Source organism: Myzus persicae, unplaced genomic scaffold (assembly GCF_001856785.1).
Source record: "Myzus persicae strain clone G006 unplaced genomic scaffold, MPER_G0061.0, whole genome shotgun sequence".
NCBI lineage: Eukaryota > Metazoa > Arthropoda > Insecta > Hemiptera > Aphididae > Myzus > Myzus persicae.
In genome coordinates, this window is record NW_019100556.1 from 6,374 (window position 1) to 29,660 (window position 23,287).

Sequence of the window (23,287 nt, forward strand, 5' to 3'; positions counted from 1 at the left end):
AGGCTCTGACCATGCGTACAAGGTACCCACTTAGAAGTTAAAAGTGTTCTGCCTTATGAGAGTCTATCTATTACCATTTACCGGCCGTTTGAAAGTGTTGAAGGCATTCCGAAAGTCTAGTGTTACCATCACGCAGAGGTTTCTTCTGTACGAAGATCCCATTGTTACTCACGTCGCTATGCTTCTCACATTTTCCACAGCAACCTACATAGAAATGGAATATGACTTGATGTCCTGGTCAATTTATGTACAATTTTCTACCCTATAGAACTAGTAAACTGTTTAACTATATTCTAGATACATAATGTAAAGCATTATTGTGTTACTCAATTAAAACATAACATTTTCCATCAAGAATACTAAATCTTTCAAACTATATATACATGACATCTTTGAAAGGTTATATCCAAAAATTATAAAATGTATGTTTTAAAATACGAATACGAAATAGAATTATAATTATAATTATAAGAAGTGAAAACGTGAACACATTCCCCTTCCCAGAAAATTTGTTGCAGTGGGTGGAGGTATCATTCCCTCCACCCAAGATATGCAAACAGTATTCAAACAGAAACCTCAAAATCTTCTAAAATAACGAACAAATACAATTAATTTATATGACATTTAAGTATATAAGGCACAAGTTATGGCACCTTTTTTAACGAACTCGTATGTACTTAATGTTATTTCATATTTGACGATCTAGGTATCTACGAATGTTTTTAATGAGTTTTAAGACGAGTAAAAACAAACAATTAGATCATGGTTTCGATTTTAGTGATTAAATTATTTTTCCACTCCAAGTTCTTTACCCAGTAACGCCATTGAATGTATAAAATATCAATACTCACGCTTTTTTTATTTTCTAGAACTGCTTAAACTGCCCGAAGGTAAGTTTTATGCTTAATTATATATAAAACAGTACTATAAGTATTATTAAGACAAGAGAACTGTGTTAAGGTACGTTTTCCTTGCAGCGTCTGGACGTCGCGTCTCGGGTCTAATGCGTTTCTATGTGTCCGTTTTCCTATGTGCGTTTGACGCGTCGTACGGGCGCGTTTGACGCGGCGGTTGGCGTCAACACCGGTCGCGACCAGTGCATCGCGTCAACCGCCAGCGTCAAGATGTCAAAAAAGTTTATATTTTCCTCTGAGGAGGACGAAATTTTGATAAATTTTGTTCAAAAAAACAAAGTTTTATACGATTGTTCTCATCCCAAAAATAAGGATATATTTTTCAAAGATACACTCTGGAAAAGTCTATCAGAAGAGCTCAATAGAACTGGTAAGTAATATATTTAAATAAATAATATTAATATATAAGTGATACAATTAAAATGTATTGATAATATTATATATTTATAATTTATATATATTTATATTTATAATTTTATTATATAATTATATTGATAAATTAATTCTTTTTGGGGAACCATTATTTTGATTTAATAAAATAAAAGTAAAAATGACTATTTTTTTATAAATCATAATTTCAAAATAATATTAAAAACAGGATTTGCGCTAAGAATATAGAACTGCACAAGTAGGTACCTGAACTTAGCTTGTATACACATTTTGTCATGAGAGAATACCATGCTCAATTTTTTTACAATATGAATATAAATATAAATATACATTACATTATAATGCAATCTAGCTCTGGAACAAAATATTTACCTATAAATATTTTTATACTTCAAACAAAATTCAAAAATGTTAAAATCAATAAAATACATTATATTCAGTGAAGCTCCACGTGGCGCTATTTTCGAATAATAATTTGTAATAATAGTTTAATAATAATATATCTATAATAATATAATGAATTGGTTATATTACTTGGAAAATCGAGTACAAATAATATAAAAATAGCCGGAATTTCAAACGTGAAATTCAACAATGTAAAAGGTCTATCCTATGCATTTAACATATTATAATCGGTCAATTCACATTAGTTCATGGTTGTATCTTAATGTCATGATAATATAATTTGATTATTATGAATTATTATAACTTAAATACAAATCGTCTTGGTATAGTATTATACTATTATCCATGGTACCTATATTAGTTATTGTTTTACAGTGCTAAAATAGGTAGCAGTACGTACTTCACAATTAGCATTTTAGAACTGCACATTTTATTTTAGAACTTCACAATTTGAGTTGTACTGCACATTAGCGCAAACCCTGATTAAAAAAATATTTAAATTTTATAGTTGAAGATATAAAGAAGAGATGGAAAAACATCCGTGACACTTTCATTAAATTAAGAAAAAAATTGCCAACGGGATCTGCCAATTTAGAAAGAAATAAATGGCCCTTAATGCCCTACTTGTCATTTTTAAACACGGTTGAATATGAGAGAAAGTATGTATTATAATAACGTTACCTACTACATATTTAAAATTATAATATTTAATTTATAATATACTTATTTATTTCAAAAAATTATAATTTTAGTTCTATTACAAATATTGCACCACCTGCAGAAGTTGAACAACAGAATACATCAAATGCCCTAGAAAATATTAATGATTCGTTTAATGATCAAAATGAGAAAACATCTGAGATCACAAACAGGGAACAGGAAGATCATATTTTATCTGAGTCATCATCACCACTACCTGAAGGTAAAAAACGATCTAGAAATGATAAGATGTCGATGATAATAGCTAAAAGATCGAAAGAGAGAAATGAACTTTTGTCAAAAATTGAAGCGCAAAATAACTTATTAGCATCACAGATAAGCCAAGAAGAGGATGATGTTGATATATTTTTTAAAAGCATTGCCATGAACATTAAAAAATTATCAAGACAAGCTATAAACGAAGCAAAAATCAAAACACTGACATTGGTAAATCAGTTGGAAAACAATTACTCGGTTATACCTAATAATGCACAGCCGCAAAATGCTTCGTTTTATAGAGCAACTGCAGATTATATTAATTCTTCGCCTATAGATACGTATACATCACAGTCTTCATCATTGTCTGGATCCTATGAAGTCCCTAGTAATTCTCGCAGATTAATGCCGCTTAACTATGATAGCGATGAATATTAACTTCTGTTGTTTTTATAATGTATTTTATGAATAATTTTTTAAAGCCTTAAGATATAGGGTTATGAAAAGGTAATATGATTTTTTTGTATTAATTAATTAATTATTATATTATTATTATATGATCTAAATTTAAACTTATGTGTAGGAATATAAAAAAAATATACTAAGTACCTATATACTAATCACGAAGTATTTTTAATAAATGTATACCTATGTTTAGTTTACTTTACAATATGATATATCGTATTATATCTATAATTAAGCCAACATCAAGTTATAAATATCAATATAACGTTATTATCTAACAGTGGTCTTATTATTATATATATTATTAATATATTATGTTGTTTTATATAGTGGAAAATAATTAACCTACAGATTAATTGTGCACCAAGCATAGGCGCAACTAGAGCCCGAATATTGGGGTTTCTGACTGCATGGGCGGATAGGCCATTTTTGGTTTACCGGGAAATTTTAAAAAGGGGCCCCCACATGAAAAAAAGTATCTATAACAACATATTTGTGAGTTTTTACCCACCTTACCAGTCACAACCGTGATCACTTCCTTAACCTAACCAGTAATCGACCTTTGTGACAGCGCGGTGGCTGCGGGCCGATAGCCGATAAGATATTTTTGTAAAAGACCATAGAATAGTAATAGATATAATTAGGGCTGGGAATTTAATGCCCAATAAAACCTTTTCTAATAAGTGAGCTATATTCTTAATTTTAAAACTGATGATCGACATATATTTATTGATTTGCATTTTTTTATACTATATTATGTTACGTATTAAATAATGTTTATATATATATATATATAATATATATATGGTGGGGGATTGTCCTACCATACGCGACGTGTGTGCATCGCACGACACTCAGTTTACTTTGTGCCGTCTCTAGAATAAACACGACATTATAATTCGTAACTACAAGATGTCATTATATTGATTTACGTTTAATCATTGTATTCATATTAATGCAAGGACTTAACACTCTACAACATGAAGTTTATACAAGATAATGTATCATGTACCTATACTACATTTTTATTGCGATCAGTCTATATTCCTACAAAGATCGACTGATTGGTGACGCTTTCTTAATTCCTGATTTCGATTTGTAAAAGTTTTTAATAATTTAGAAAAAAATTAACGAGAAATTTGGTTTTGGTCATTTTTTGATTGAATATTTGTAAAAAAAAATGTAGTGGTCGCGGCGTATAGACGCTGTTTGGAAAACAGTCTTGACGCGGCGTCCAGACGCTGCAAGGAAATATTATTATTGAGGTTGTTCGCGCCGATCAATATTATCGCTTCTTATCGCGCGACAGTAATAGTCGCGGCGGCGACATCTTACTCCTCTTCTATCCACCACTCTGTCCTGTAACGTGTTTTATATGATTGTAATTGTTATTTAATGTATGCTCTTTGTTTTGTCTTTTGTGTTATAATCATTGTTCGTTCGTTGGTCTCGCGATTATCAATGTTATTGTTTTGATTTTTATGATATCTGTTATGCGGCCAACGCCCTATTATTATTACTATTATTATTATCTTTTTCGTATTATTATTGGCGTCGTACTGTCTACTAGCTGCGGCCGCCCTTTTCTTTTCGTTACTTTTTAACTTGGTGATCTGCTATTAAAGCGATCATCCGTTTTTTACTGCGTATCATTTTGTGTAACCCGCTAATAAAGCGAGCACCAATATTATGTATCATCACTCAATCAAATATAATTTGAACTGATCAATTATTGAGTCGTAAGTTTATTTATTTTATTATCGCTGCCGTCAAACTCGGCATTCTGTATTATAATCACCATCGAACGTGGTGTCTCCATCTGTCCACTTCCGTTCGACGGATTTCTCGCGTAAGTCCGCCAGCAACATTACGTTGTGTGAGAGGCCGCCCAGGTCGTCCAGTTCGACGTCTGCCTACTGCATCCGCCGTCCACTTCCGGTCCAGTACATCAGCATCTCAAGTCCCCAGTAGATTTAAGCTATAATTTAAGTACTGTCCCTATGTTTTTGTGAGCTCTGTAGTCATTGCACCAGACCGACTCGACCACAGAGACCCCCTCCCCATAACTAGCTTGCACCATCCTAATTCCTGTGGTAGGGATTTCCCATCCTGATTGTCGTCGTTCGTGCGTAGAATTGCCTACCGTACACCCATTCAGGCGAAGGCATCTATAGTTGCCTACCCACCCAAATAGTCGGCGCTAGTGGTGGCGTTGGCCACAATTATTATTATTTAGCTCTCGGGCGTTCCCCGAGTGGTCCTTCGGGTTGCCCTTATTCAGGGCGCACACAGAGGTACTTATTAAAGTTTACATTATAATATGAACTTATTTAACACTTGTTAATAATTTACATCCTGATTACTTTATCCACGTTACCATATTTTATTATTGGTCTGACCGTTTCTTTTTTATATCTTGTAAATATTATGTCATAGAATATGATGTTTCATTTTTATCTGGATTTTGGTAAAAACTCAATATTGCTGTGTTTGAAATTAGGTCGATACATAGAGCTTTAAGTTTGGTTAGGTTTTTAATGTTCTTTAATGCCGCTTCGGGAGATGTAAAGATATTGGATAAAGGATCGGTTAGTATACTTTGAGAAAATTCGGAGACTTTCAGAATAGCTGGACCGGATGAATTGTTCTGCTTATTGACTTTTTCTGTTGAGCTTGAAGATGGAGAAGTTATAACTAATATTCAGTGATTTCAGAAACTTGTACCATTCATGTTGTCGGTGAGTTTGGGGAAAATTGCTCATACATTTTATTTTTGTATTAGTTGGCTTCTGATATCAGGATCACGAGTTTGGTACCATACACGATGGATACGGTTTTTGGAGGCAACATTAGCAATTATTTCTTTGGAATTCGGTGATCGTAGAGTGCTGTGGATTCCAATGAACAATATTCACGCCGAAGACTGTGAATCTGATGATATTGGAGAGGTAGCGGCAAGCTGAATCAATATTTCTGAGGAATCAGTGTATACGTTAGAGTTTAGATATAATTTTTCGAGTGAGTCATTTAAACCAATTTACTCTACGGCAGCTTGCGTGAAGTGGTGAACTGGTGAAGCTGTCACGGGGGAGTCTGAGACGAAGAGTAAAGATCATATACAATTATTATCTACTAAGATAACGTACTAGGATTTTTAAATAAATGATAGGAAAAAAATAAAAAAATATAACGTACAATGGCGTAAATGGATAATGTATTACATACTGTGAAGTTTCTAAGCATAACTCACCTGTGTTCATGATAAATTGGCTGGCAAGGATACACGTTGTGGCTGGCGTATTGCGCCGTTCTTTGTTTTTTAAGAATTACACTATAAGTGTATGTTACTATATGTGTTGATATAGTAGTTGATTCTTATTACACCGTATTGGTTTGGCTAGGTTCTGGTGTTTGTGTTGTTTACGGTTACAATTATATTTTTCAAATCCCATACATATATTTTATGACAAAATTGAAAATAAAATATCATAATGTTGTAGTTGTGTAAGTTTGTGTTATGAATTAAAAATATGATTAAAAATAATTATAATATTTACTTAGGTAGTATAAAATAGCAGATATTATGAAATGTTACAACTAAATTAAAAATGTTTATTTATTAATAAAGGTGTTGCGAAAATGTACTTTAAGTTGCTCGGGGAAAACATTTTATCAAGTACCAATCTATATTTCATTATTATTTTGAAACAATTAAATTAATTTAAATAGTTGATTTAATATAATATTAGTAGCTAGGTTAGATATATATTTAGCTACTATTTATCATATGGTGGAATTATACAGCATTATTTTAGCTGTTATACACGATGTAATAACATTGTAAATAAATCAATAACAACAGATACCTACTTACCTTGATTTTCTTTGTTTTAGATAATTTAAGGAGCACAGACGAGTTTTGTAACGATCGTTTACTTAAACGTATGTACATATATCTATAAATATATTTATGCGTCTATAGACTAGAATCATGGAAATATTATGAATTCCTTCATAATATCATAAAATATACTCTGCAACTTGGTATATATTTATCTGTAATATGATGTAGATTACCATTAAAAAACACATGAAAATCCATAAAAACATTGACGCACGTTTGACGTCGGGAGGTGTGCAGGTGAGCTATCAACCTCCCACCGACTGTGCCGGCCGAATCTCTGTATTACGTAAAGAACGGGTCTGACTGCTCATAAGAGGTACCGATTGTAATTAGGTACATGATAGTTACAAATTTGCTCAATCGAACCATTCTTGATGATCCTTGTATTATATTCTGCGATAAGGAATACGTATTATGTCATAATGCTCGTTACACCAGTAATGACCACGATTCACGAAGGCTCAGGGTGAGCAAAGGCAACACGGATAAAGGTGCCACATATTATCATAGAAAAATATCGAAGCGAAACTCGATCAGTTGATTGAGGTCTTGTCATAACTCATAAGTAATATGATCTGAAGTCTGAACCTCCGAAAAACATGGAAACGTTTACCGCACCGACAAGGGCAACCGTATTATGTTTATGTTTACTACCTCGTAGGCGGGGTCGTCTAGTTTACCGTTAACTAGCTATTCAGCAATATTCAGATTCCATTTACTATTGATAACGTATGCACCCCCCCCCCGTGGAGACCGCGTTCAAGGCCGCAATAGCCCTTTGTAAGCCCCCGGTAGACAGATACACACCAGCGACAGCTGGAAAAGCCTGCCAGGTAGCCAGGGCATAACCATGCATTGTGTTGGTATATTTTTCATGCCGGGTGACGTTACACAACTGGCGAACGAATGGCTGTAGGCGTGACTAAACGGAATCAACACCGCCATGGCCAATAACAACCCTTGGTGACTAGTATCCGGTGGAATCACGAGCAGGCCGCGGGCAACCAGCGTTAACGCCGCCGCCGCCCGGCATACGACGCCACCGAGTCGCTCCAGCCGAGACTGAACACGGGCAGATCCATGCATGGACCAACGGCCGGTCGCCGACATCAGACGGCACTGGCGGCATCGGGAGTCCTATAAATACGAGTGTGGAGCACGAGATCGGTCAGTTGTCTATCTTACCTTGCCGTAAGACTCACCCTAGACGCCTCCTTAACCCCAATACGCTCTCCGTTGGTAACCAACACACTAAACGGAGCGGAAAAGAATTCATACAGTCCACTCAAATTCATTCCTTTCGGGATACTACTATATTTTAAGTGAAAAATATCAGTAAAATAATTATACCTACAAAATAAATAACAACTCGAAAATGACTTATTTCCTTAAAAAAAAGTGTGTCTCAGCTACTTATATATCTATCTATGCTGAAGTGAATTATACCTACTCGGTTTATTTTATTATAGTAGACAGAGGTAAGTGTGTTGATCAGTTATTAAATAAGATGATTTAAGTTTAATGTTTGTGTTTTCTATAAATTAATATAATATATTATAATATAATCTGCAAATACATATTTTCTAAGCTCCTACATCGTTCACTCTTTTATTTAGACAGGCAACTTTACCTCTTTAGGTGCTTACCTAATTTTACTTAATTACTACCCATATATCATTGTTTTCGTTTAACCTAACCAATCAAATAATAATATTTTAACAATATTATTTAGGCGCCTATGTAAAAAATACTTAAATACCTACATCATTAAAAATATAAAACTCTATCATTAGATTATTCGTTAAGTCCGTGGACGGGGTTATAGGCAAAATTCATGATTCTGTATGAATGTATGGTGTACTACAAATGAAGAAAATAATATTGTATTATATTTGTTGAAGGTTTTAGTCTAATTATCTTAAAATAAAATTCAATTTAGGTATTATAAATACTGCTGTTACTATACGTTTTGATGATTCACATTATTTTATGATTTATTGCGATTTTTTAATAGAAAAAAAGTAAAATAATTCTATTTGCAAATATGAGTATCGTCATTTCGTTTACCGCTATTATGATTAATGACGCATTTATTATATCATATAATACAATCGATATACTTTACTTTATTATTGTTCTAGATATAAATTGTAAGTTGATAAAATACGGAAATTAAACTAAGATAAATAATATTAATACATAGATAATGTTAATATATTTCGCATTTTGATGTTTACTAATTAAAAATCAAATTTCAAACGAGTATGTATAGTAAATTAATTTTAAGTATTTAAATTTAGAAGTTTTGATGACCGGGGAATGCACTGGCACAAGGCTAATGTTGGTCTATTATTGTCTACGCATGTATATCTAAACCTTTGAGTACTTTTAAATTATAGAGCTAGTGTATATGACCTATAGGTATGAACTTAGAAGTTAGCTCTATGCTCCAAAAATATGGGCTTACAAGAAAACACCCCCAAAGTTGAAAACCAAAATATTTTTTCAAATTTAAATTGTGTACACATACTAGTACAAAAAAACACACGTCATTGTAAAATCAGTACATTCATCGTTCCACTTAGAATCTAAAATGTTTGAAAAATATTTCAGCTTACAAATATATAAAAAATAGTATATAATAAAAATAACGTATTTCAAATGGTTCAATCTAACTGATGTCAAACTACACAGTGTAATATATTTTTTCCCCATTCTTTAGATATATTAGGTGAGTAAAGCAATATTATACAAACTATATGATATTTAAATATTCAAACAATGCCTGTGGCTTTGATATATTTAATATGTTTACCATAATATGAGTACATTATTTCCAAAAACTACTTACCTATATGGCTATATACTTTTATAGAATTTATAATGTGGGTGCACTTTAAGATTCTGTTCTGCACAGTATTATTATAGTTACAACTTACATTTACCTACCTAAATGGAATTTTTACATAATGGAATATCTTAAAATATATTATTGATTACTCATTCATTACCCATTTCAACTTATTATTTGGTTTCATTTTCTGAATGCCTACTGGAAGATGAAATAAACATTTAAACAACGAGTAAAAAATAAATATTACATTGTGTTACATAACTTACATTGTGGCCTGCAGGAAATATTTAACAATAGGTAACAAATATTTAACGTATATGGACGATGCACCTTCACAGATACATAGAACTTACCCAACAGTGACGAAAAATCAGGAATAATATTTTTAATAGAACGCATTATAATATTATCTGATGAATAAAATTAGTATTCATGCCGTAAATTTTTTTTTAAGATTTGCTTAGGTCAAGTAAGTTGACAATGTATAAATAATGAATGTTTAATAACAATAATTTACTATGTACCTATATTGTATATACACTTACGTATATTATATATACACAAAATATAAGAACAAAACCGCATTATTTGTATTCGAGAATTCGTGAGGATAGCAACAAATTTCTGCTCCTATCTAATGACTAATAATAAGTGAAAATTAACATAATATTACCTAGTTCATAATATTTATTTTTAAATGTAATGATAAATGTTGTTATAATATGCTGCAGTTGATTGATCAGAATCTGAAACCCGAAAATAAACTTTTTGGATGCCGGATCGCTTGCTCAGTTTGATTACAATAATGTACAATGGCGGCTCGTGGTTCGGACGACGGGACGATCGCACCTCCTACTAAAATTAATTAAATGTAGAAAATAAATTGTACATTCTTCATTTTACATTTTTAAAAAACATGTTTTATTTAAAATGCAAATTTCCAAATAATAAAATAGTTGGTCGCGAACATTAAATTTGTTTCTCTCAGATACCAGGAGCATGTGGGTACGCATGTACTCACGAGCAGTGTTAGGACGGCGACGACCGGCAGCGTCGTCCGAGCAATATTCTGAATACGTATGTATGCGAGGCTCGTATCAAGGGTACTTCTCAAAGTCTTAAAGTCACACCTCCACCACCAGCACCCACGAACTGCCACTGATAATATAATATACAACACAATTCATTATAATTTTAAAGAAATGATATAGGTACAGATAAATATTTTTTGGCCCATTGAATAATCTTGATTGTACTTCTTCATTCTGTCAAAATGTATGTAAAACTTTGAAGTTAATTGATTCAATTTACTACAATTTACATAGTATGAAAATATTATTAACATTGTTAACAAGAAAAATGCAAAAAAAAAAATACTACTGATAAATAATATGTAAAGTTAAATTAATGGTCATTAACAAATATATGTTTTTTTTATTATTAGGTGATATACAGAGTAAGTTTATATGAAATAAATACCGCTATTATACTTGTAATTATTAGGTCCTTGAAAGTTAAAAATATGAATCTAACATTATTCTTTGAAGAAACCTTAAAATGTTCTCTTAATCCTTAAACTAGTAAAATATTCTGTAAACATGCATTTTTACTTTAAAAAAATTTGATACGCAATTTGTATACCTGCAGTATTATAATAGAAATTAGAAACATATTATGTAAAATATATATTTTGCAGGAAATTTCCCGAGTGCGTCCCGAAATGTACATTTTTTAATGTTCCTAGTGCGTCCATAATAAGGTATCACCCGAGTGCGTCCCAAAAAAAAAAAACGTCATATTTTTTACATAGCCCGAATGCGTCCAGTTCATTTAGAATTACCCAGGGTGCACCACGAGGAGGTGAACTGCCTTACACCCCAAAAATATTATTTTTATTATAATTATTAGAACTAGCTTACACGGTTAAGTTTAGGTTAGCGTACAATTTATTGAAACGTTTTTTGTTATTATTATATATTTATATAAGCTGGTGTTTAAATGCTATTCTTTTGAAAAAATCGAATCTTGTTATTTCATTATTATTAAATTGTTTTATATTGTCTTCGATGTATAATATTTTCTTGCACGTACTTTGTTTTGGTTTTTTTTGTTGTTTGTGTGGCCGTTCGGATTGCTATTTTAGTATCGATTTGAATTTTTTNACTTGGAATGAATGCTTTTACAAGCATTTGTTGTCCTTTTAGAACTACTATTCATTTTGGCCCACATGGAAATAGGAAATTTTGCTCCAGAATCTGTATAATTTTCTATTATATTATCCATAAATTCGTTAAGTTTTTGATGTTTTGGCATTATAAATATAAAATCTTCAATAATATAGTTTTCTAAATCTACTTGATTTAATAATGGTAAGCCAAATAGATTAATTAAAATCAATTTCCCACCGTTTCCAGTGTTAAAATATCTTAAATAGATACCTATAGCAGCTGTGGACCGAGGACGCACTCGGGCACTGTAATATAATTTGTCGATAAGACGGCGGACGCACTCGGGCTATGAAAAAGGTAAAAATTAAAAACGGGACGCACTCGGGATATCCCCATTTTACATAATACGTTTCTAATAAATAAATTTATATAAGCTTAATAAATTAGTTTAATTTTCATATAGGACATAGGTACCATTTTAAAAATGCACAGAATAAAAGAGGAAGCTTATATTATTTAAAAGTTAAAATTATATTATGACAAAAAATATTTTGTTATCTATTGGGATACTTCTTAATTGACATATAAATAAAGTATTCTTAAGTTTATAAACCGGAAAAATTTTGAAAATTATAATTTACATAAATGTACCTATTTTCTAAGAATCAAGAGCGGTGGTTGGTGAATTAATAATTTCCTGTATAGGTATAAGAGTAATTATAGCAAGATTAAAATGTTTTGTTTATTTTCAAAAATTTTGTTTTGTAACAATTTAATTGTATGTAAATAATATATTTTCAAAACCATTATTATTTGTCACTTAATTGAGGTATTTTCCAAGATGACTGGAGATCCCTGTGTTACATTTAAACTTAAAAACCATAATTTGTTTTCAAAATCATTGTGTGATAATAAGTTCAAATTACCTTATTATACCGATGGAAACAATTAGAGAAGTTACTGTTTACTGATAGATCTTGAACATTATTAGGTAGTTGTTATGAATTTTGACTTTTGACTTATGTTTTCGGGACGTATGGAACCTAATGCTTGAACTATAAATTTCTTTTAAATTTTAGAAACTGCTGGAGGTAAGTTGTTTGATATAAATATACTTATTGGTCTCAATGGTCTGTATACACTGTTTGAGATTAAATTGAAAGTCGGAATTAAGTATAGGTAGGTACTTAAGTGTTTTCAATAATATTGAATGCAATTTAACATAATATGTGGAATTGATATACGTAGTTCAAATGTACAAAGATTTTTTTTATTCAAAAAACTATTTAATTTTTGAAGGTCTTAATTTTATTTAAATTTAAAAATTTTTTCTCATAATATTTCTGTATGGCCATGTTTTATAATTTATAATATATTTGTAAGCTGTTTCTCTGTCCTCTATAGACTCAGAAACTACTGGATTGTTTTCAACTCAAGTCATATCAATAAATTTCTATACCGGTTATTTGTTTAACCTCTGAATGTTGTAGGCCTGTAGGATGACTAAAACATGACGAATTACATAAAACATGCAAATTATTATTGGTTTCAGTTAATTAAATAGTTATTATCATTGGATATAATTGCCTGTATTATGTTATTATTACATATTGTTATTTGGTGGCTTGGGGCTTAGGTTAGTAAAGCTATTATATATAAGTATTAGTCAATATAAAAATTTGGATGAATAGTTTATATTGTCCATTATCAATTAAAACAGCCAACTAATGGAAAATGTTCGACTAGTTGGCCGATATCTTCTCTCGTATATATTAAGCTCTCCATATTGATTGAACCTGCAATTAGTTTAGGTTATTGGTTAAACCGCTATTAAATATTAAGAAGATTAAAATCATAACTACTCATATATTCATTTATTGGTGCTTGAGTGGTTCGTGGAGAAAAAAGAGTTACTTATTTATTAGTTATTAATATCCAATATCCACCGCAGGTAGATTGTCCACCTAGATATCATAATAAAAAAAAATTAATAAAAAAAATAATTCTCTTTAGATTCTTTCTTGAAGGATATTACAATTAGTAAGTTTGTTAAATATTTGGATGCAACTAAAGGTATAGGTAGGTCATTCTATACCAAACAATACAATAAATTTAAAGAATATAAATATATAATTATAATAGAAGTATTAAATATTTAGTATGGTTATATTATAACGCTGAATATTTTGTTTTTGAACAACATTTTTTTTTTTTTAAATGTATGATCATTGTGTAATATTATTAACACTTTTTTTCAAATACCTTACATTATGTTGCATACCTAGTACCTGTGTACCAAAGTAGATGCTTATTTTTTTCTTTTTTTGAGGATTCCATAAAATTATTGGAAATAAAAAGGAAGGTAAGTATCTAAAATAGTTTAAACCAATTTAAACCAAATTTGACAAATTGATTCCCCTTTTATCACTGACCTCATTTAAAACTATAATAGCTTTAGTGCCTCTAGGACAACTATTACTCATATTGATTATATTGTCGTAGGTAAGCTAATTGTTCATTTCTGTATGTACTCCACACACAATTCAATCCTTAGCCCAATGTTGTAATGAACATTCGTCTAAAATTCCTTGTACAACATTGGAATGAACATTCACTTAACAGTTTGGCTAAAGTGGTATGGACTAGGTGACCACAATACTAAGCACGGAATATATAAAAAAACGTAAAATAAATTAAAGGATTTAGTGCATTATATATAAGCAGGGCTCGAATTTTCAAGGAAATGCTTCTTTTATATATTTAAGATAGAAATCGAATTATTATACATAAATTCGTTTCACGCCAATCTGATTCCAAATAAACGAATTCATTTTTGCTTTTTTGTGTAAATGCTTTTTCTGCTTTTTTATTGCTTTTTTCAGTTATTCTAATTGTGGAATTTTGTATGTCTATTATGCTATAAAAATAAAAAGGTGTCTATTTACTTAATTAGAATTAATGTGAAAACCCGCAGTAATGAACGTGACCGTACCATCAGTGTAAACGACCTTAAACGTATAGATTATCGATCTACAGGTAGCTTATGGGTCCGATAGCATATCGGCTATTGCATATAGTCTGTAGAATTTACGCTCAATACTCGTATAACATCGATATCGACCAGTTCAAAATGTAAGTGTTATAGTTCTTTATAGTGTTGTAATGCATTAAAATGCATAAAAAGTTAAAACAAATGCATTTTTAAAAAAATTAGTGTTAGAACTTGGTGAAGAATTTTTTCAAACGATGGATCGATTTTATATTGCAAACTTTGTGAAATATAAGTGTCACATGAAAACAAATGTAATATACGACAGCATGTACGGAAAGAAAAACACGTTCAAGCTATTAAAAGACACGAAAATGAAAAGTCTGCATTACTTGTCGACCCTAATACTATACTGTGTGGCGTTTCATCAAACGAAATTAACTATCGTGGGTTTGATTTAAACGAAACCTCTTGCATGAAGTATGCACCGATCACTTATGTCGATGTAGAGCGTACATTTTCTATGCATAAAAACATCCTCTCAGACAATAGAGTCAGTTTCACTTCTGAAAATCTTGCCAAATACATAGAAGTAAATTCTTTTTTTAATTTAAATTAATTTTTCAATTTTTTTTATTCAATTTTATAAAATTATAACTAATTTATGTTAATTTGTAGTCATGCTTTTTTTTTTGCTTTTTTGCAAAATAGATATGCTTCATTTTTGCTTTTTTAAACAATTTTGTGCTTTTTTTTGTTATTTATTATGCTTTAAATTCGAGCCGTATATATAAGTAAACATTTAAAATAATTACTAAAATAGATCCACAACATTATAGTGTAGTAGTTGAAATTTGATGGGTCAAAATTTTTTAAATATGAATAGAATAAACAGTTTTACCAAAATTCAAATTTTAAATGCTTTTCCAATAATTTACGAATAATATAATGCACCTTATATTGCAGTAGTTTATCAATTATTATATACAACCAATAGATACAAGTATTAAAAAAAATACTAAAATGATTGAAAAGGGTTCACTCTAATATTCACTAATAATTGATATTTTTGTTTTATTTTAGAATGTGGAAGTAAGTTACATGCCACTTTCAATACCTAATAAATATATTTTTCTAACGTTCATTAATCATGTCTATACCTGTGTTTATTTATAATTATTGCATTGTTTATTTTGATTGTTTTAGAGTTATTATAGTTTGTTAATAGTAGTTATGCTTATGATTGAACAATAAGAACATATGGCCAATTTTATTTTCCTTTTCTTTAAATAATATATCATATATTTTGTACATAACATATTATTACATAATATTTTATAATATAAGACCACCAGTTACACATATAACCAGCCTTTTCAAGCGACCCTCTCCCCCCTCCCATTGAAAAACCCAGCGTGCGCCTCTAGGCTTCTGGATATTTTGAGAATACTCATAGGTGTCTAAATTCATAATTCATAATTTTAGCCACGATTATTCGTTATCAGCTTATCACATTAAAATCCCAATATTTTTTCTAGTCTTCAATTCTATACAATGTTTATTTTATTTCAGCTAACTTACAGATATTCAAAAACTGTTAGTAATAATAATATTAATAATTAATTGTATTTATATTTAAATATTTTATTTTTTTCACAATACGATATCTCGTAAAAAATCAAAATATATTTATGTATTAATATATTATACGTATTATTCTTACCTCAACACCTTATAAATGTAAATATTTTGTTAATTTTTTAATAGTAGATTCTGCAGACATTTTCAAGGAAACATTTGAAAACATAAGTATGTAAGACACACTAAATTATCTATATACCTATTTATAGATAATTATAATTTTTTGATTTTTAAATCCTATACTTACTGTCAGCTACTTAAGGTAGTTTTCAGTTATATTTATCAAAAAAAAATGTATTTAGTTGGTGAAGGTTATCTTTTGACTGTTACAGGAGTTATTGATAGGCATATCATCGTGTATTTTTTTGTTATATTTATAAACAAATACAACATAGTTACAAAAAAAAACTAAATACAGCTTAGACCGTGAAATTATATGAGGGATTTTTTTCCTTGTGGTATCAATGACGATGCCAGAACTTCTTGCGAAATACTTCGGCAAAGGGGCTATAGCGTATAATAATTCTGGTGCAAGACATATATTCTAAAAATGGAACTAAAGTAAAATGTAAAGGAACACAATATAAAAGTAATACCCATTACCTATTATATGTTTCAGTTCTTATACACGGACGTATAAAGTAGTGCAATTTTACACAGGGGACTTAACAGAATTCTGAGGGATTATGGCCGCTTTAGCCTCCCACCCTCATTCTATGCCTATGATTTATACAATCGTTATTATAGTTATCGTTAATAGTAGGTATATATTTGGTTAAAACTTAAAACCACGAAGGTTAAAGGTTATACTATATTCTTCGTGATTCGAACTAAACAAGTTAACTAATTACTTTTTTACTATATCATATCTTAAAGCATTGATCGATTTTAAAAATACAGGTAAGGAAATCTAACTATTAAAAAATGTGTTCCTAAGCTATAATACGTCGATTAGTACAGAAGATGAACATTATCTACTCGATTTATATACAATCTGGCATGGGCAATTACTTTATGATATCCAGTGTCCACTTCTTTTGATGATAATGCAGTCGTTCAGTACGATCAACTTCTTTTTCAAAGTCTTCATATCACGAATGTTGACTACATATCTTTAGATTAACATCACACTTATTAGCAGTTTATTTTGATTTTTTCCTGTTCTAATTGAAAGATAACTTTAAGTGATTTTCAAACTACAATAATATTTCAATATTTGTACGATTATACGTCGTATTGCGTATTGTGTTCAACAATAATAATACCTACCGGCTACCTTCATATTACCATGAGCATATAATTCATTAATACCTACGCATATTACTATACTGCTATATTATCCTATTCAATATATGAAATGGATGTCTTATCAATTCTTATGTCCGCTATCATAGTATACAAATTAAGCTTAAGTATATTAAAATACATTATTCAATAATCGACATATTATTGTAGATAATACCGACAGGGTCGCATTTAGGGGGGGGGGGGGTGCAATGGTGACAACTGTCCCATATGTGGTCGAAAACTTGTTCACTTGTGAATTATTAAAACTTTTTGCATACAATTTATTTGAATAATGTATAATATATACTCATAAATTTGCACTTAACAATCTGAAATATGTAAAACCATATTATATCTACATACTAAATCTTAAAAATATAATTACTTAACATATTTAATTATAAATAAAATAAAAATAGGTAGAGCTTTATCAACAATTTAACAATTTAATATTCTAAATAATTATTGTTTTTGTTAAAATTGTTTATTGTAGTCTATAGTGTGGCGCTGTGGTTGTCTAATCACGAAACTAGTTTCTGGATTGGTGCCTTCTTGGGTTTTTAATGACAAATCCTCGACATACATACCAACAGTATCCCTTCTCTCCCCTCCCCCCTACAAAAAGCTCATGGCTGACAATTTAAAATACAAATACTTGCTTAAGATCAATAAATAAAGAAAATAATTATTATTTATAAACAATTATGTATCAGCTGTTGTAAACATTTAATATTGATTTGCATATAATTTATATTATAGTATATTTATATTTATAATATAGTTTTGTTACATTTATTTTTATTTTTTTCATAATAATATTATATTAACATAATCCATGTACCATGAAGTACCTAAATATGTAAAAAAAAAACAACTTATATGGTGAATTAAAAAACAGAACTTAAGTAGCATACACTAAATTTTATATTCGAGAAGAAGTGGAGGGGGTTCGTGAAATTATTAAACAATATTTAGAAAAAACCCCTTACATTATGGTTGAATCAATAGATTATTTTCTTTGCTCAAAATTTAAAAAGTTCATGATGATCTATCTATAACATTCCCCTTGCGTCGGTTCTCATTGAGAGGCGCCAACTATTTTTTTAAACCGAGGCATACAATTCCTAAATGCGACACTACGTTATAGTTTCAAACATATGAAATTAAATAACATGATTTCGATTATGTTCAAAATTCGAATAATCTTATTTGGTGTTTTTATTTTTAAAGACGAAATAGATTACTTTATAAATTACATCTTTAAAAAATTTAAAATATGTACGTATGAAATATTATATTATTATTTTTAACTAATAAGTAATTACGTAATAACACATTGGAGGTACACCTTAGTAAATGTATTATAATTAAATTTTAAAAAAAATGTAATTGGAAATAAATTATAAGTTTTTTATATTTTATATTATTCTGTGTGTAGCAACGAAAGTATTGATTGTACAACGATCTGTTTTTTTAAATTTATTTTTGTCTGTTATCCACTTTGGTGCAATACATTAAGTGCTTCAATATTATCTAGATATATTTGATAGAAACGCGCAATTGGACTCAGTTGGACTTTAGAGATCAAAAGTAAAATATTGTCAGTATTTGTCACAACTCAGGTAGGTGTTTGCATATTAGGTGTCGCGTGGTCGTGTAAGCCACTGTAATGTATGTGTTATAGAGAACTCGGTCTGCTGGGTTAACACAGTTTCTGTACCACAGCGAGTGCTCGGCATTTATGTCTCCAGCAATGATAAACCAAAAAATTCTTGTAAAGAAAAATTTTGAGAAATTGTATGGCTAGAAAATGTTAATGTAAAATATTTTTGGAGATTTCAAGTCTCTTCTAATATTTGTTTTTATATAACAAAAAAAAAATTAATTCGATATTTTAAAAAAATTGATAGGTATTACTCAAATATTCTAGTTTTTTTTGTTTCTCGTGATTACTTTGTTAAGTACTGTGAAACTTTGACTCCCCAAAGTATAAACTAGATCCAATTTACGCCAAGTTTATGATCACAGATTTTTTTCGACTATTAAAAAAAAAAAAAAATTACTTATTACAAAGCATTTTAATACTAATAATATATTATACATCGCTCCACTCAGAATCTAAAATTAAAACTATTTTATTTCAAATTTTAGATGAAAAAGCACAACGTCCGAAAAAATTTTGCTCAAACGATGCAAAATGCAACGATTCCGTGGATCATATTAACGTTTAACAGGATATACTACCATTTTTATTATGTGAATTATCGATGTAAAATACTTATTGATTAACCGAGATATATTAAATGACTACTATAGGTACCAATGAATGTACTATGTGTACACATTATATTATATGATTTAAAAACGTTAATTTCATTGTTTCATAAATAATTATTTTACATAAGTTGCATTAGAAATCATGGGTATTTTTATAAAGTACTTATTAAATTTTAAGTTAATATTTTAAATTTGTAATGTAATTTTCTGATAATTTGTACTAAATATAGAATATGGTGACTCCATTGAATTTTAAAGTATAAAATATAATTTGTAATAATTCTTTAACAATATAATCGGTTGAGTACGTAATTCGTAATAAGTTGACTAGCACCAATAATCATTTTGAAATCGATTGAAAACGCAAAAAAATTCCATTTCTTGCTACCAACAGGGGTAATCCAGATTTAAATTTAATCGGAACTTCAGTTTTTTCGCACGGCAAAACTCGAAACGTCGTCAGTATTTGCGAGAGAACCATTTTCATTTCCAATTCGGCAAATCGTTTTCCTATTAATGACGTTAAATAATATATAATTACGTAAAATAATTATCATACAATATTTGAAACCTTGAACACAACTGCTCACATGCACCGTACTTACCTATACAAAACCGTGGTCCGTCGCCAAACGGTAAGTAAGTACTAGACACCCGCTTAGCCTTTTCTTCCGGAGAAAACCTTTGCGGGTCAAATGTATACGGATCGGGGTAATATTTTGGATCATGATGAATACTGTATATGGGTATCATGACCTTAGTCCCCTTTTCAATCACCAAAGACTCGTCGGGCACTTGGTATGTTTTCACTGCTTCTCTGAACAACCCGTTGGTTGCTCCGTACATACGCATTGTTTCTATAACATATGAAGTCGACAATTTGAATATATGATAACTGTAAATAAATAGACAGAGATGTATGCGATTCCAAAATCAGTTAATCACGTTTAAAGCTAACCCGTCGACCGCCGTTGATACTAACGGGTCGTTGATTCACCCGTACGACTGTATACCAAGGGCCGCATGTAAACTTAAATGTAGAGAAGGCTCATCGAAAATAGTAGCTATAAGCTATTAATAAAAATATAAAGAGTATACCAGCAATGGAAGATTGTAATATTGTTTCTAAAGAGCAACTATTGGATCTCACAAAATCAATCAACTTTATGAGTAAACAGTTTGATGATTTTACAATTCAAATCCGGGATCTGGTGAACTCCGTAAAGGAAATTAAGGAGGAAAACAGACATCTAAAAGAACAAAATATAAAATTAAAAAGTGAAGTTTCGATAATAAATAAACGTATTAATGTAATTGAACAAGAACAATTCAGCAAACATATTGAGTTAATTGGTTTACCTGAACAAAATAATGAAAATTGTATCAAAACTGTTGAAAATATCTCGGTTGCAGTAGGCGGCAAGGTTAATGTGGAAAAGGCATATCGTGTACGCTCGAAAATGACAGGAAAACCAGGAAAAATTGTCGCAATTCTAAAATCAATAGAGGAAAAACTAAATTTTATGCATTTAGTGAAAACTAAACGATTATCAACTACAGACATAAATGAAAATTGGAAGAAAGAGAGTATTTATATCAATAACTATTTAACTCAAACTTATAGAAATCTATTTTTTAAAACAAAATTACTTGCTAAAGAAAAAAATTATAAATTTGTGTGGTTTAAGAATAACAAACTTTTTGTTAGGAAAAATAATGACACTAATGCTATACCCATAGAAGACGAAAATAGTTTATCAAAGTTAGTTTAATTGTTAGACACTTTTATCTATTACATAATAATTAATAAATAATATGCTTTATCATGGATATTTTTCAATCGTTGTCAACCTCAAATTTTTCTAATTATACGACCAATTATTTTTGTTCTTTCTCAGACTTTATATACAGCCATAAAATTATTAATGGTTTCTTTCTAAATGTTCTGTGTTGCAACATAAGAAGTGTAAATTCTAATTTAGATGAACTATTACTTTTCTTGGAAAATGATAAAAAAAATATGCTTTTAGATATAATAATTCTAACCGAAACTTGGCATGACGTTAACTGTTGTAATATATCTATCCGTGATTATAATACTTACTTTACTAAAATTAAGAGAAATCAAAATGACGGAATAATTGTTTTGTATAAAAAAAATTTATGCATACAATTTTTTGAATTTGATTGAAATGAAGCTAATATTGTTAAGTTAAAAATTAATATCTCTAATAATCCAATTACTTTATTTTGTATATATAGATCACCATCGAATGATATCCAGGAATTTTTGACTATGTTAAATAATATCCTATCAAATGAAAATACATGCAAAGACATAATGGCATTATTAGGGGATATAAATATTAATATAGTTGGCATAAACTCGATTGATAATGACTATTTAAATATGTTGTCTTTATATGATTTTAAATCTTTTATCAATGTATATACTAGAACTCCAAATCATTTCAGACATTCTTGTATAGATCATATTTTTGTTAAATTTAATAGTATGATAAATAATTTTGAAGCTGGGGTAATACAGACTAGTATAACTGATCATTTTTTAACAGTATTAGCCATACCAATAAATGTTAATTCAAAATCTAAACACAATAATAATAATAATAAAAAAATTGAAATTATTAATCACGAAAAGGTGAATATTATATTGAAATCTGAAAAATGGGAAGATGTGTATAGTAATAATGACATTAATAGAAGTTGTGATATATTTTATGATATAATTAACAATGCTATCAGCTTGGCAACCACAATCAAGAATGTAGGCTCCAGATATAAACGTATTAAAGAATGGATGACAGCCGGTTTATTATGCTCAGCACGTAAAAAACAATATCTCTCTATGAAAATTAAAAAACACCCTAACAACACATCTTTAATGTTATATTATACTAAGTATAAAAATACGTTTACTAAAATATTGAGACTCACAAAATTAAATTTTTATCAAAATAAAATTAACAGTGTTTCATCCAACCCAAAATTAACTTGGAAATTAATAAATGAAATAACAAATAAAAATGTCGATAAGGCTAAAGAAATTAATTCAAT

The 23,287-nt window shown here is 29.6% G+C and overlaps 3 protein-coding genes across 4 annotated transcripts; 2 read left to right on the forward strand and 1 right to left on the reverse strand.

Annotated features, from left to right (window-relative positions):
* The first annotated feature begins 1,035 nt into the window (after nt 1–1,035).
* Nucleotides 1,036–3,098, forward strand: LOC111032789 (transcription factor Adf-1-like). The gene is made up of 3 exons (XM_022313247.1): nt 1,036–1,284; nt 2,218–2,368; nt 2,462–3,098. The coding sequence occupies exons 1-3, from the start codon at nt 1,125–1,127 to the stop codon at nt 3,060–3,062; spliced, it is 912 nt and encodes a 303-aa protein (XP_022168939.1). The 5' UTR covers nt 1,036–1,124; the 3' UTR covers nt 3,063–3,098.
* Nucleotides 3,099–12,856: 9,758 nt separating this feature from the next.
* LOC111032725 lies at nt 12,857–20,208 on the forward strand. Its single transcript, XM_022313166.1, has 8 exons — nt 12,857–12,920; nt 14,029–14,055; nt 14,345–14,377; nt 16,088–16,096; nt 16,577–16,600; nt 16,772–16,813; nt 17,522–17,545; nt 20,084–20,208. The coding sequence occupies exons 1-8, from the start codon at nt 12,857–12,859 to the stop codon at nt 20,161–20,163; spliced, it is 303 nt and encodes a 100-aa protein (XP_022168858.1). The 3' UTR covers nt 20,164–20,208.
* A 246-nt stretch (nt 20,209–20,454) lies between these two features.
* LOC111032733 (probable cytochrome P450 6a13) lies at nt 20,455–21,834 on the reverse strand. 2 transcript variants are annotated; one of them, XM_022313181.1, is made up of 4 exons: nt 21,569–21,834; nt 21,308–21,459; nt 20,815–21,066; nt 20,455–20,719 (listed from the first exon to the last, which is right to left on the reverse strand). In XM_022313181.1, the coding sequence occupies exons 3-4, from the start codon at nt 21,059–21,061 to the stop codon at nt 20,550–20,552; spliced, it is 417 nt and encodes a 138-aa protein (XP_022168873.1). In that variant the 5' UTR covers nt 21,062–21,066; nt 21,308–21,459; nt 21,569–21,834; the 3' UTR covers nt 20,455–20,549. The 2 variants fall into 2 exon arrangements, with proteins under 2 accessions (XP_022168873.1, XP_022168865.1); XM_022313173.1 differs by having other exon boundaries at nt 20,815–21,459; nt 21,569–21,832.
* Between the last annotated feature and the right edge of the window lie 1,453 nt (nt 21,835–23,287).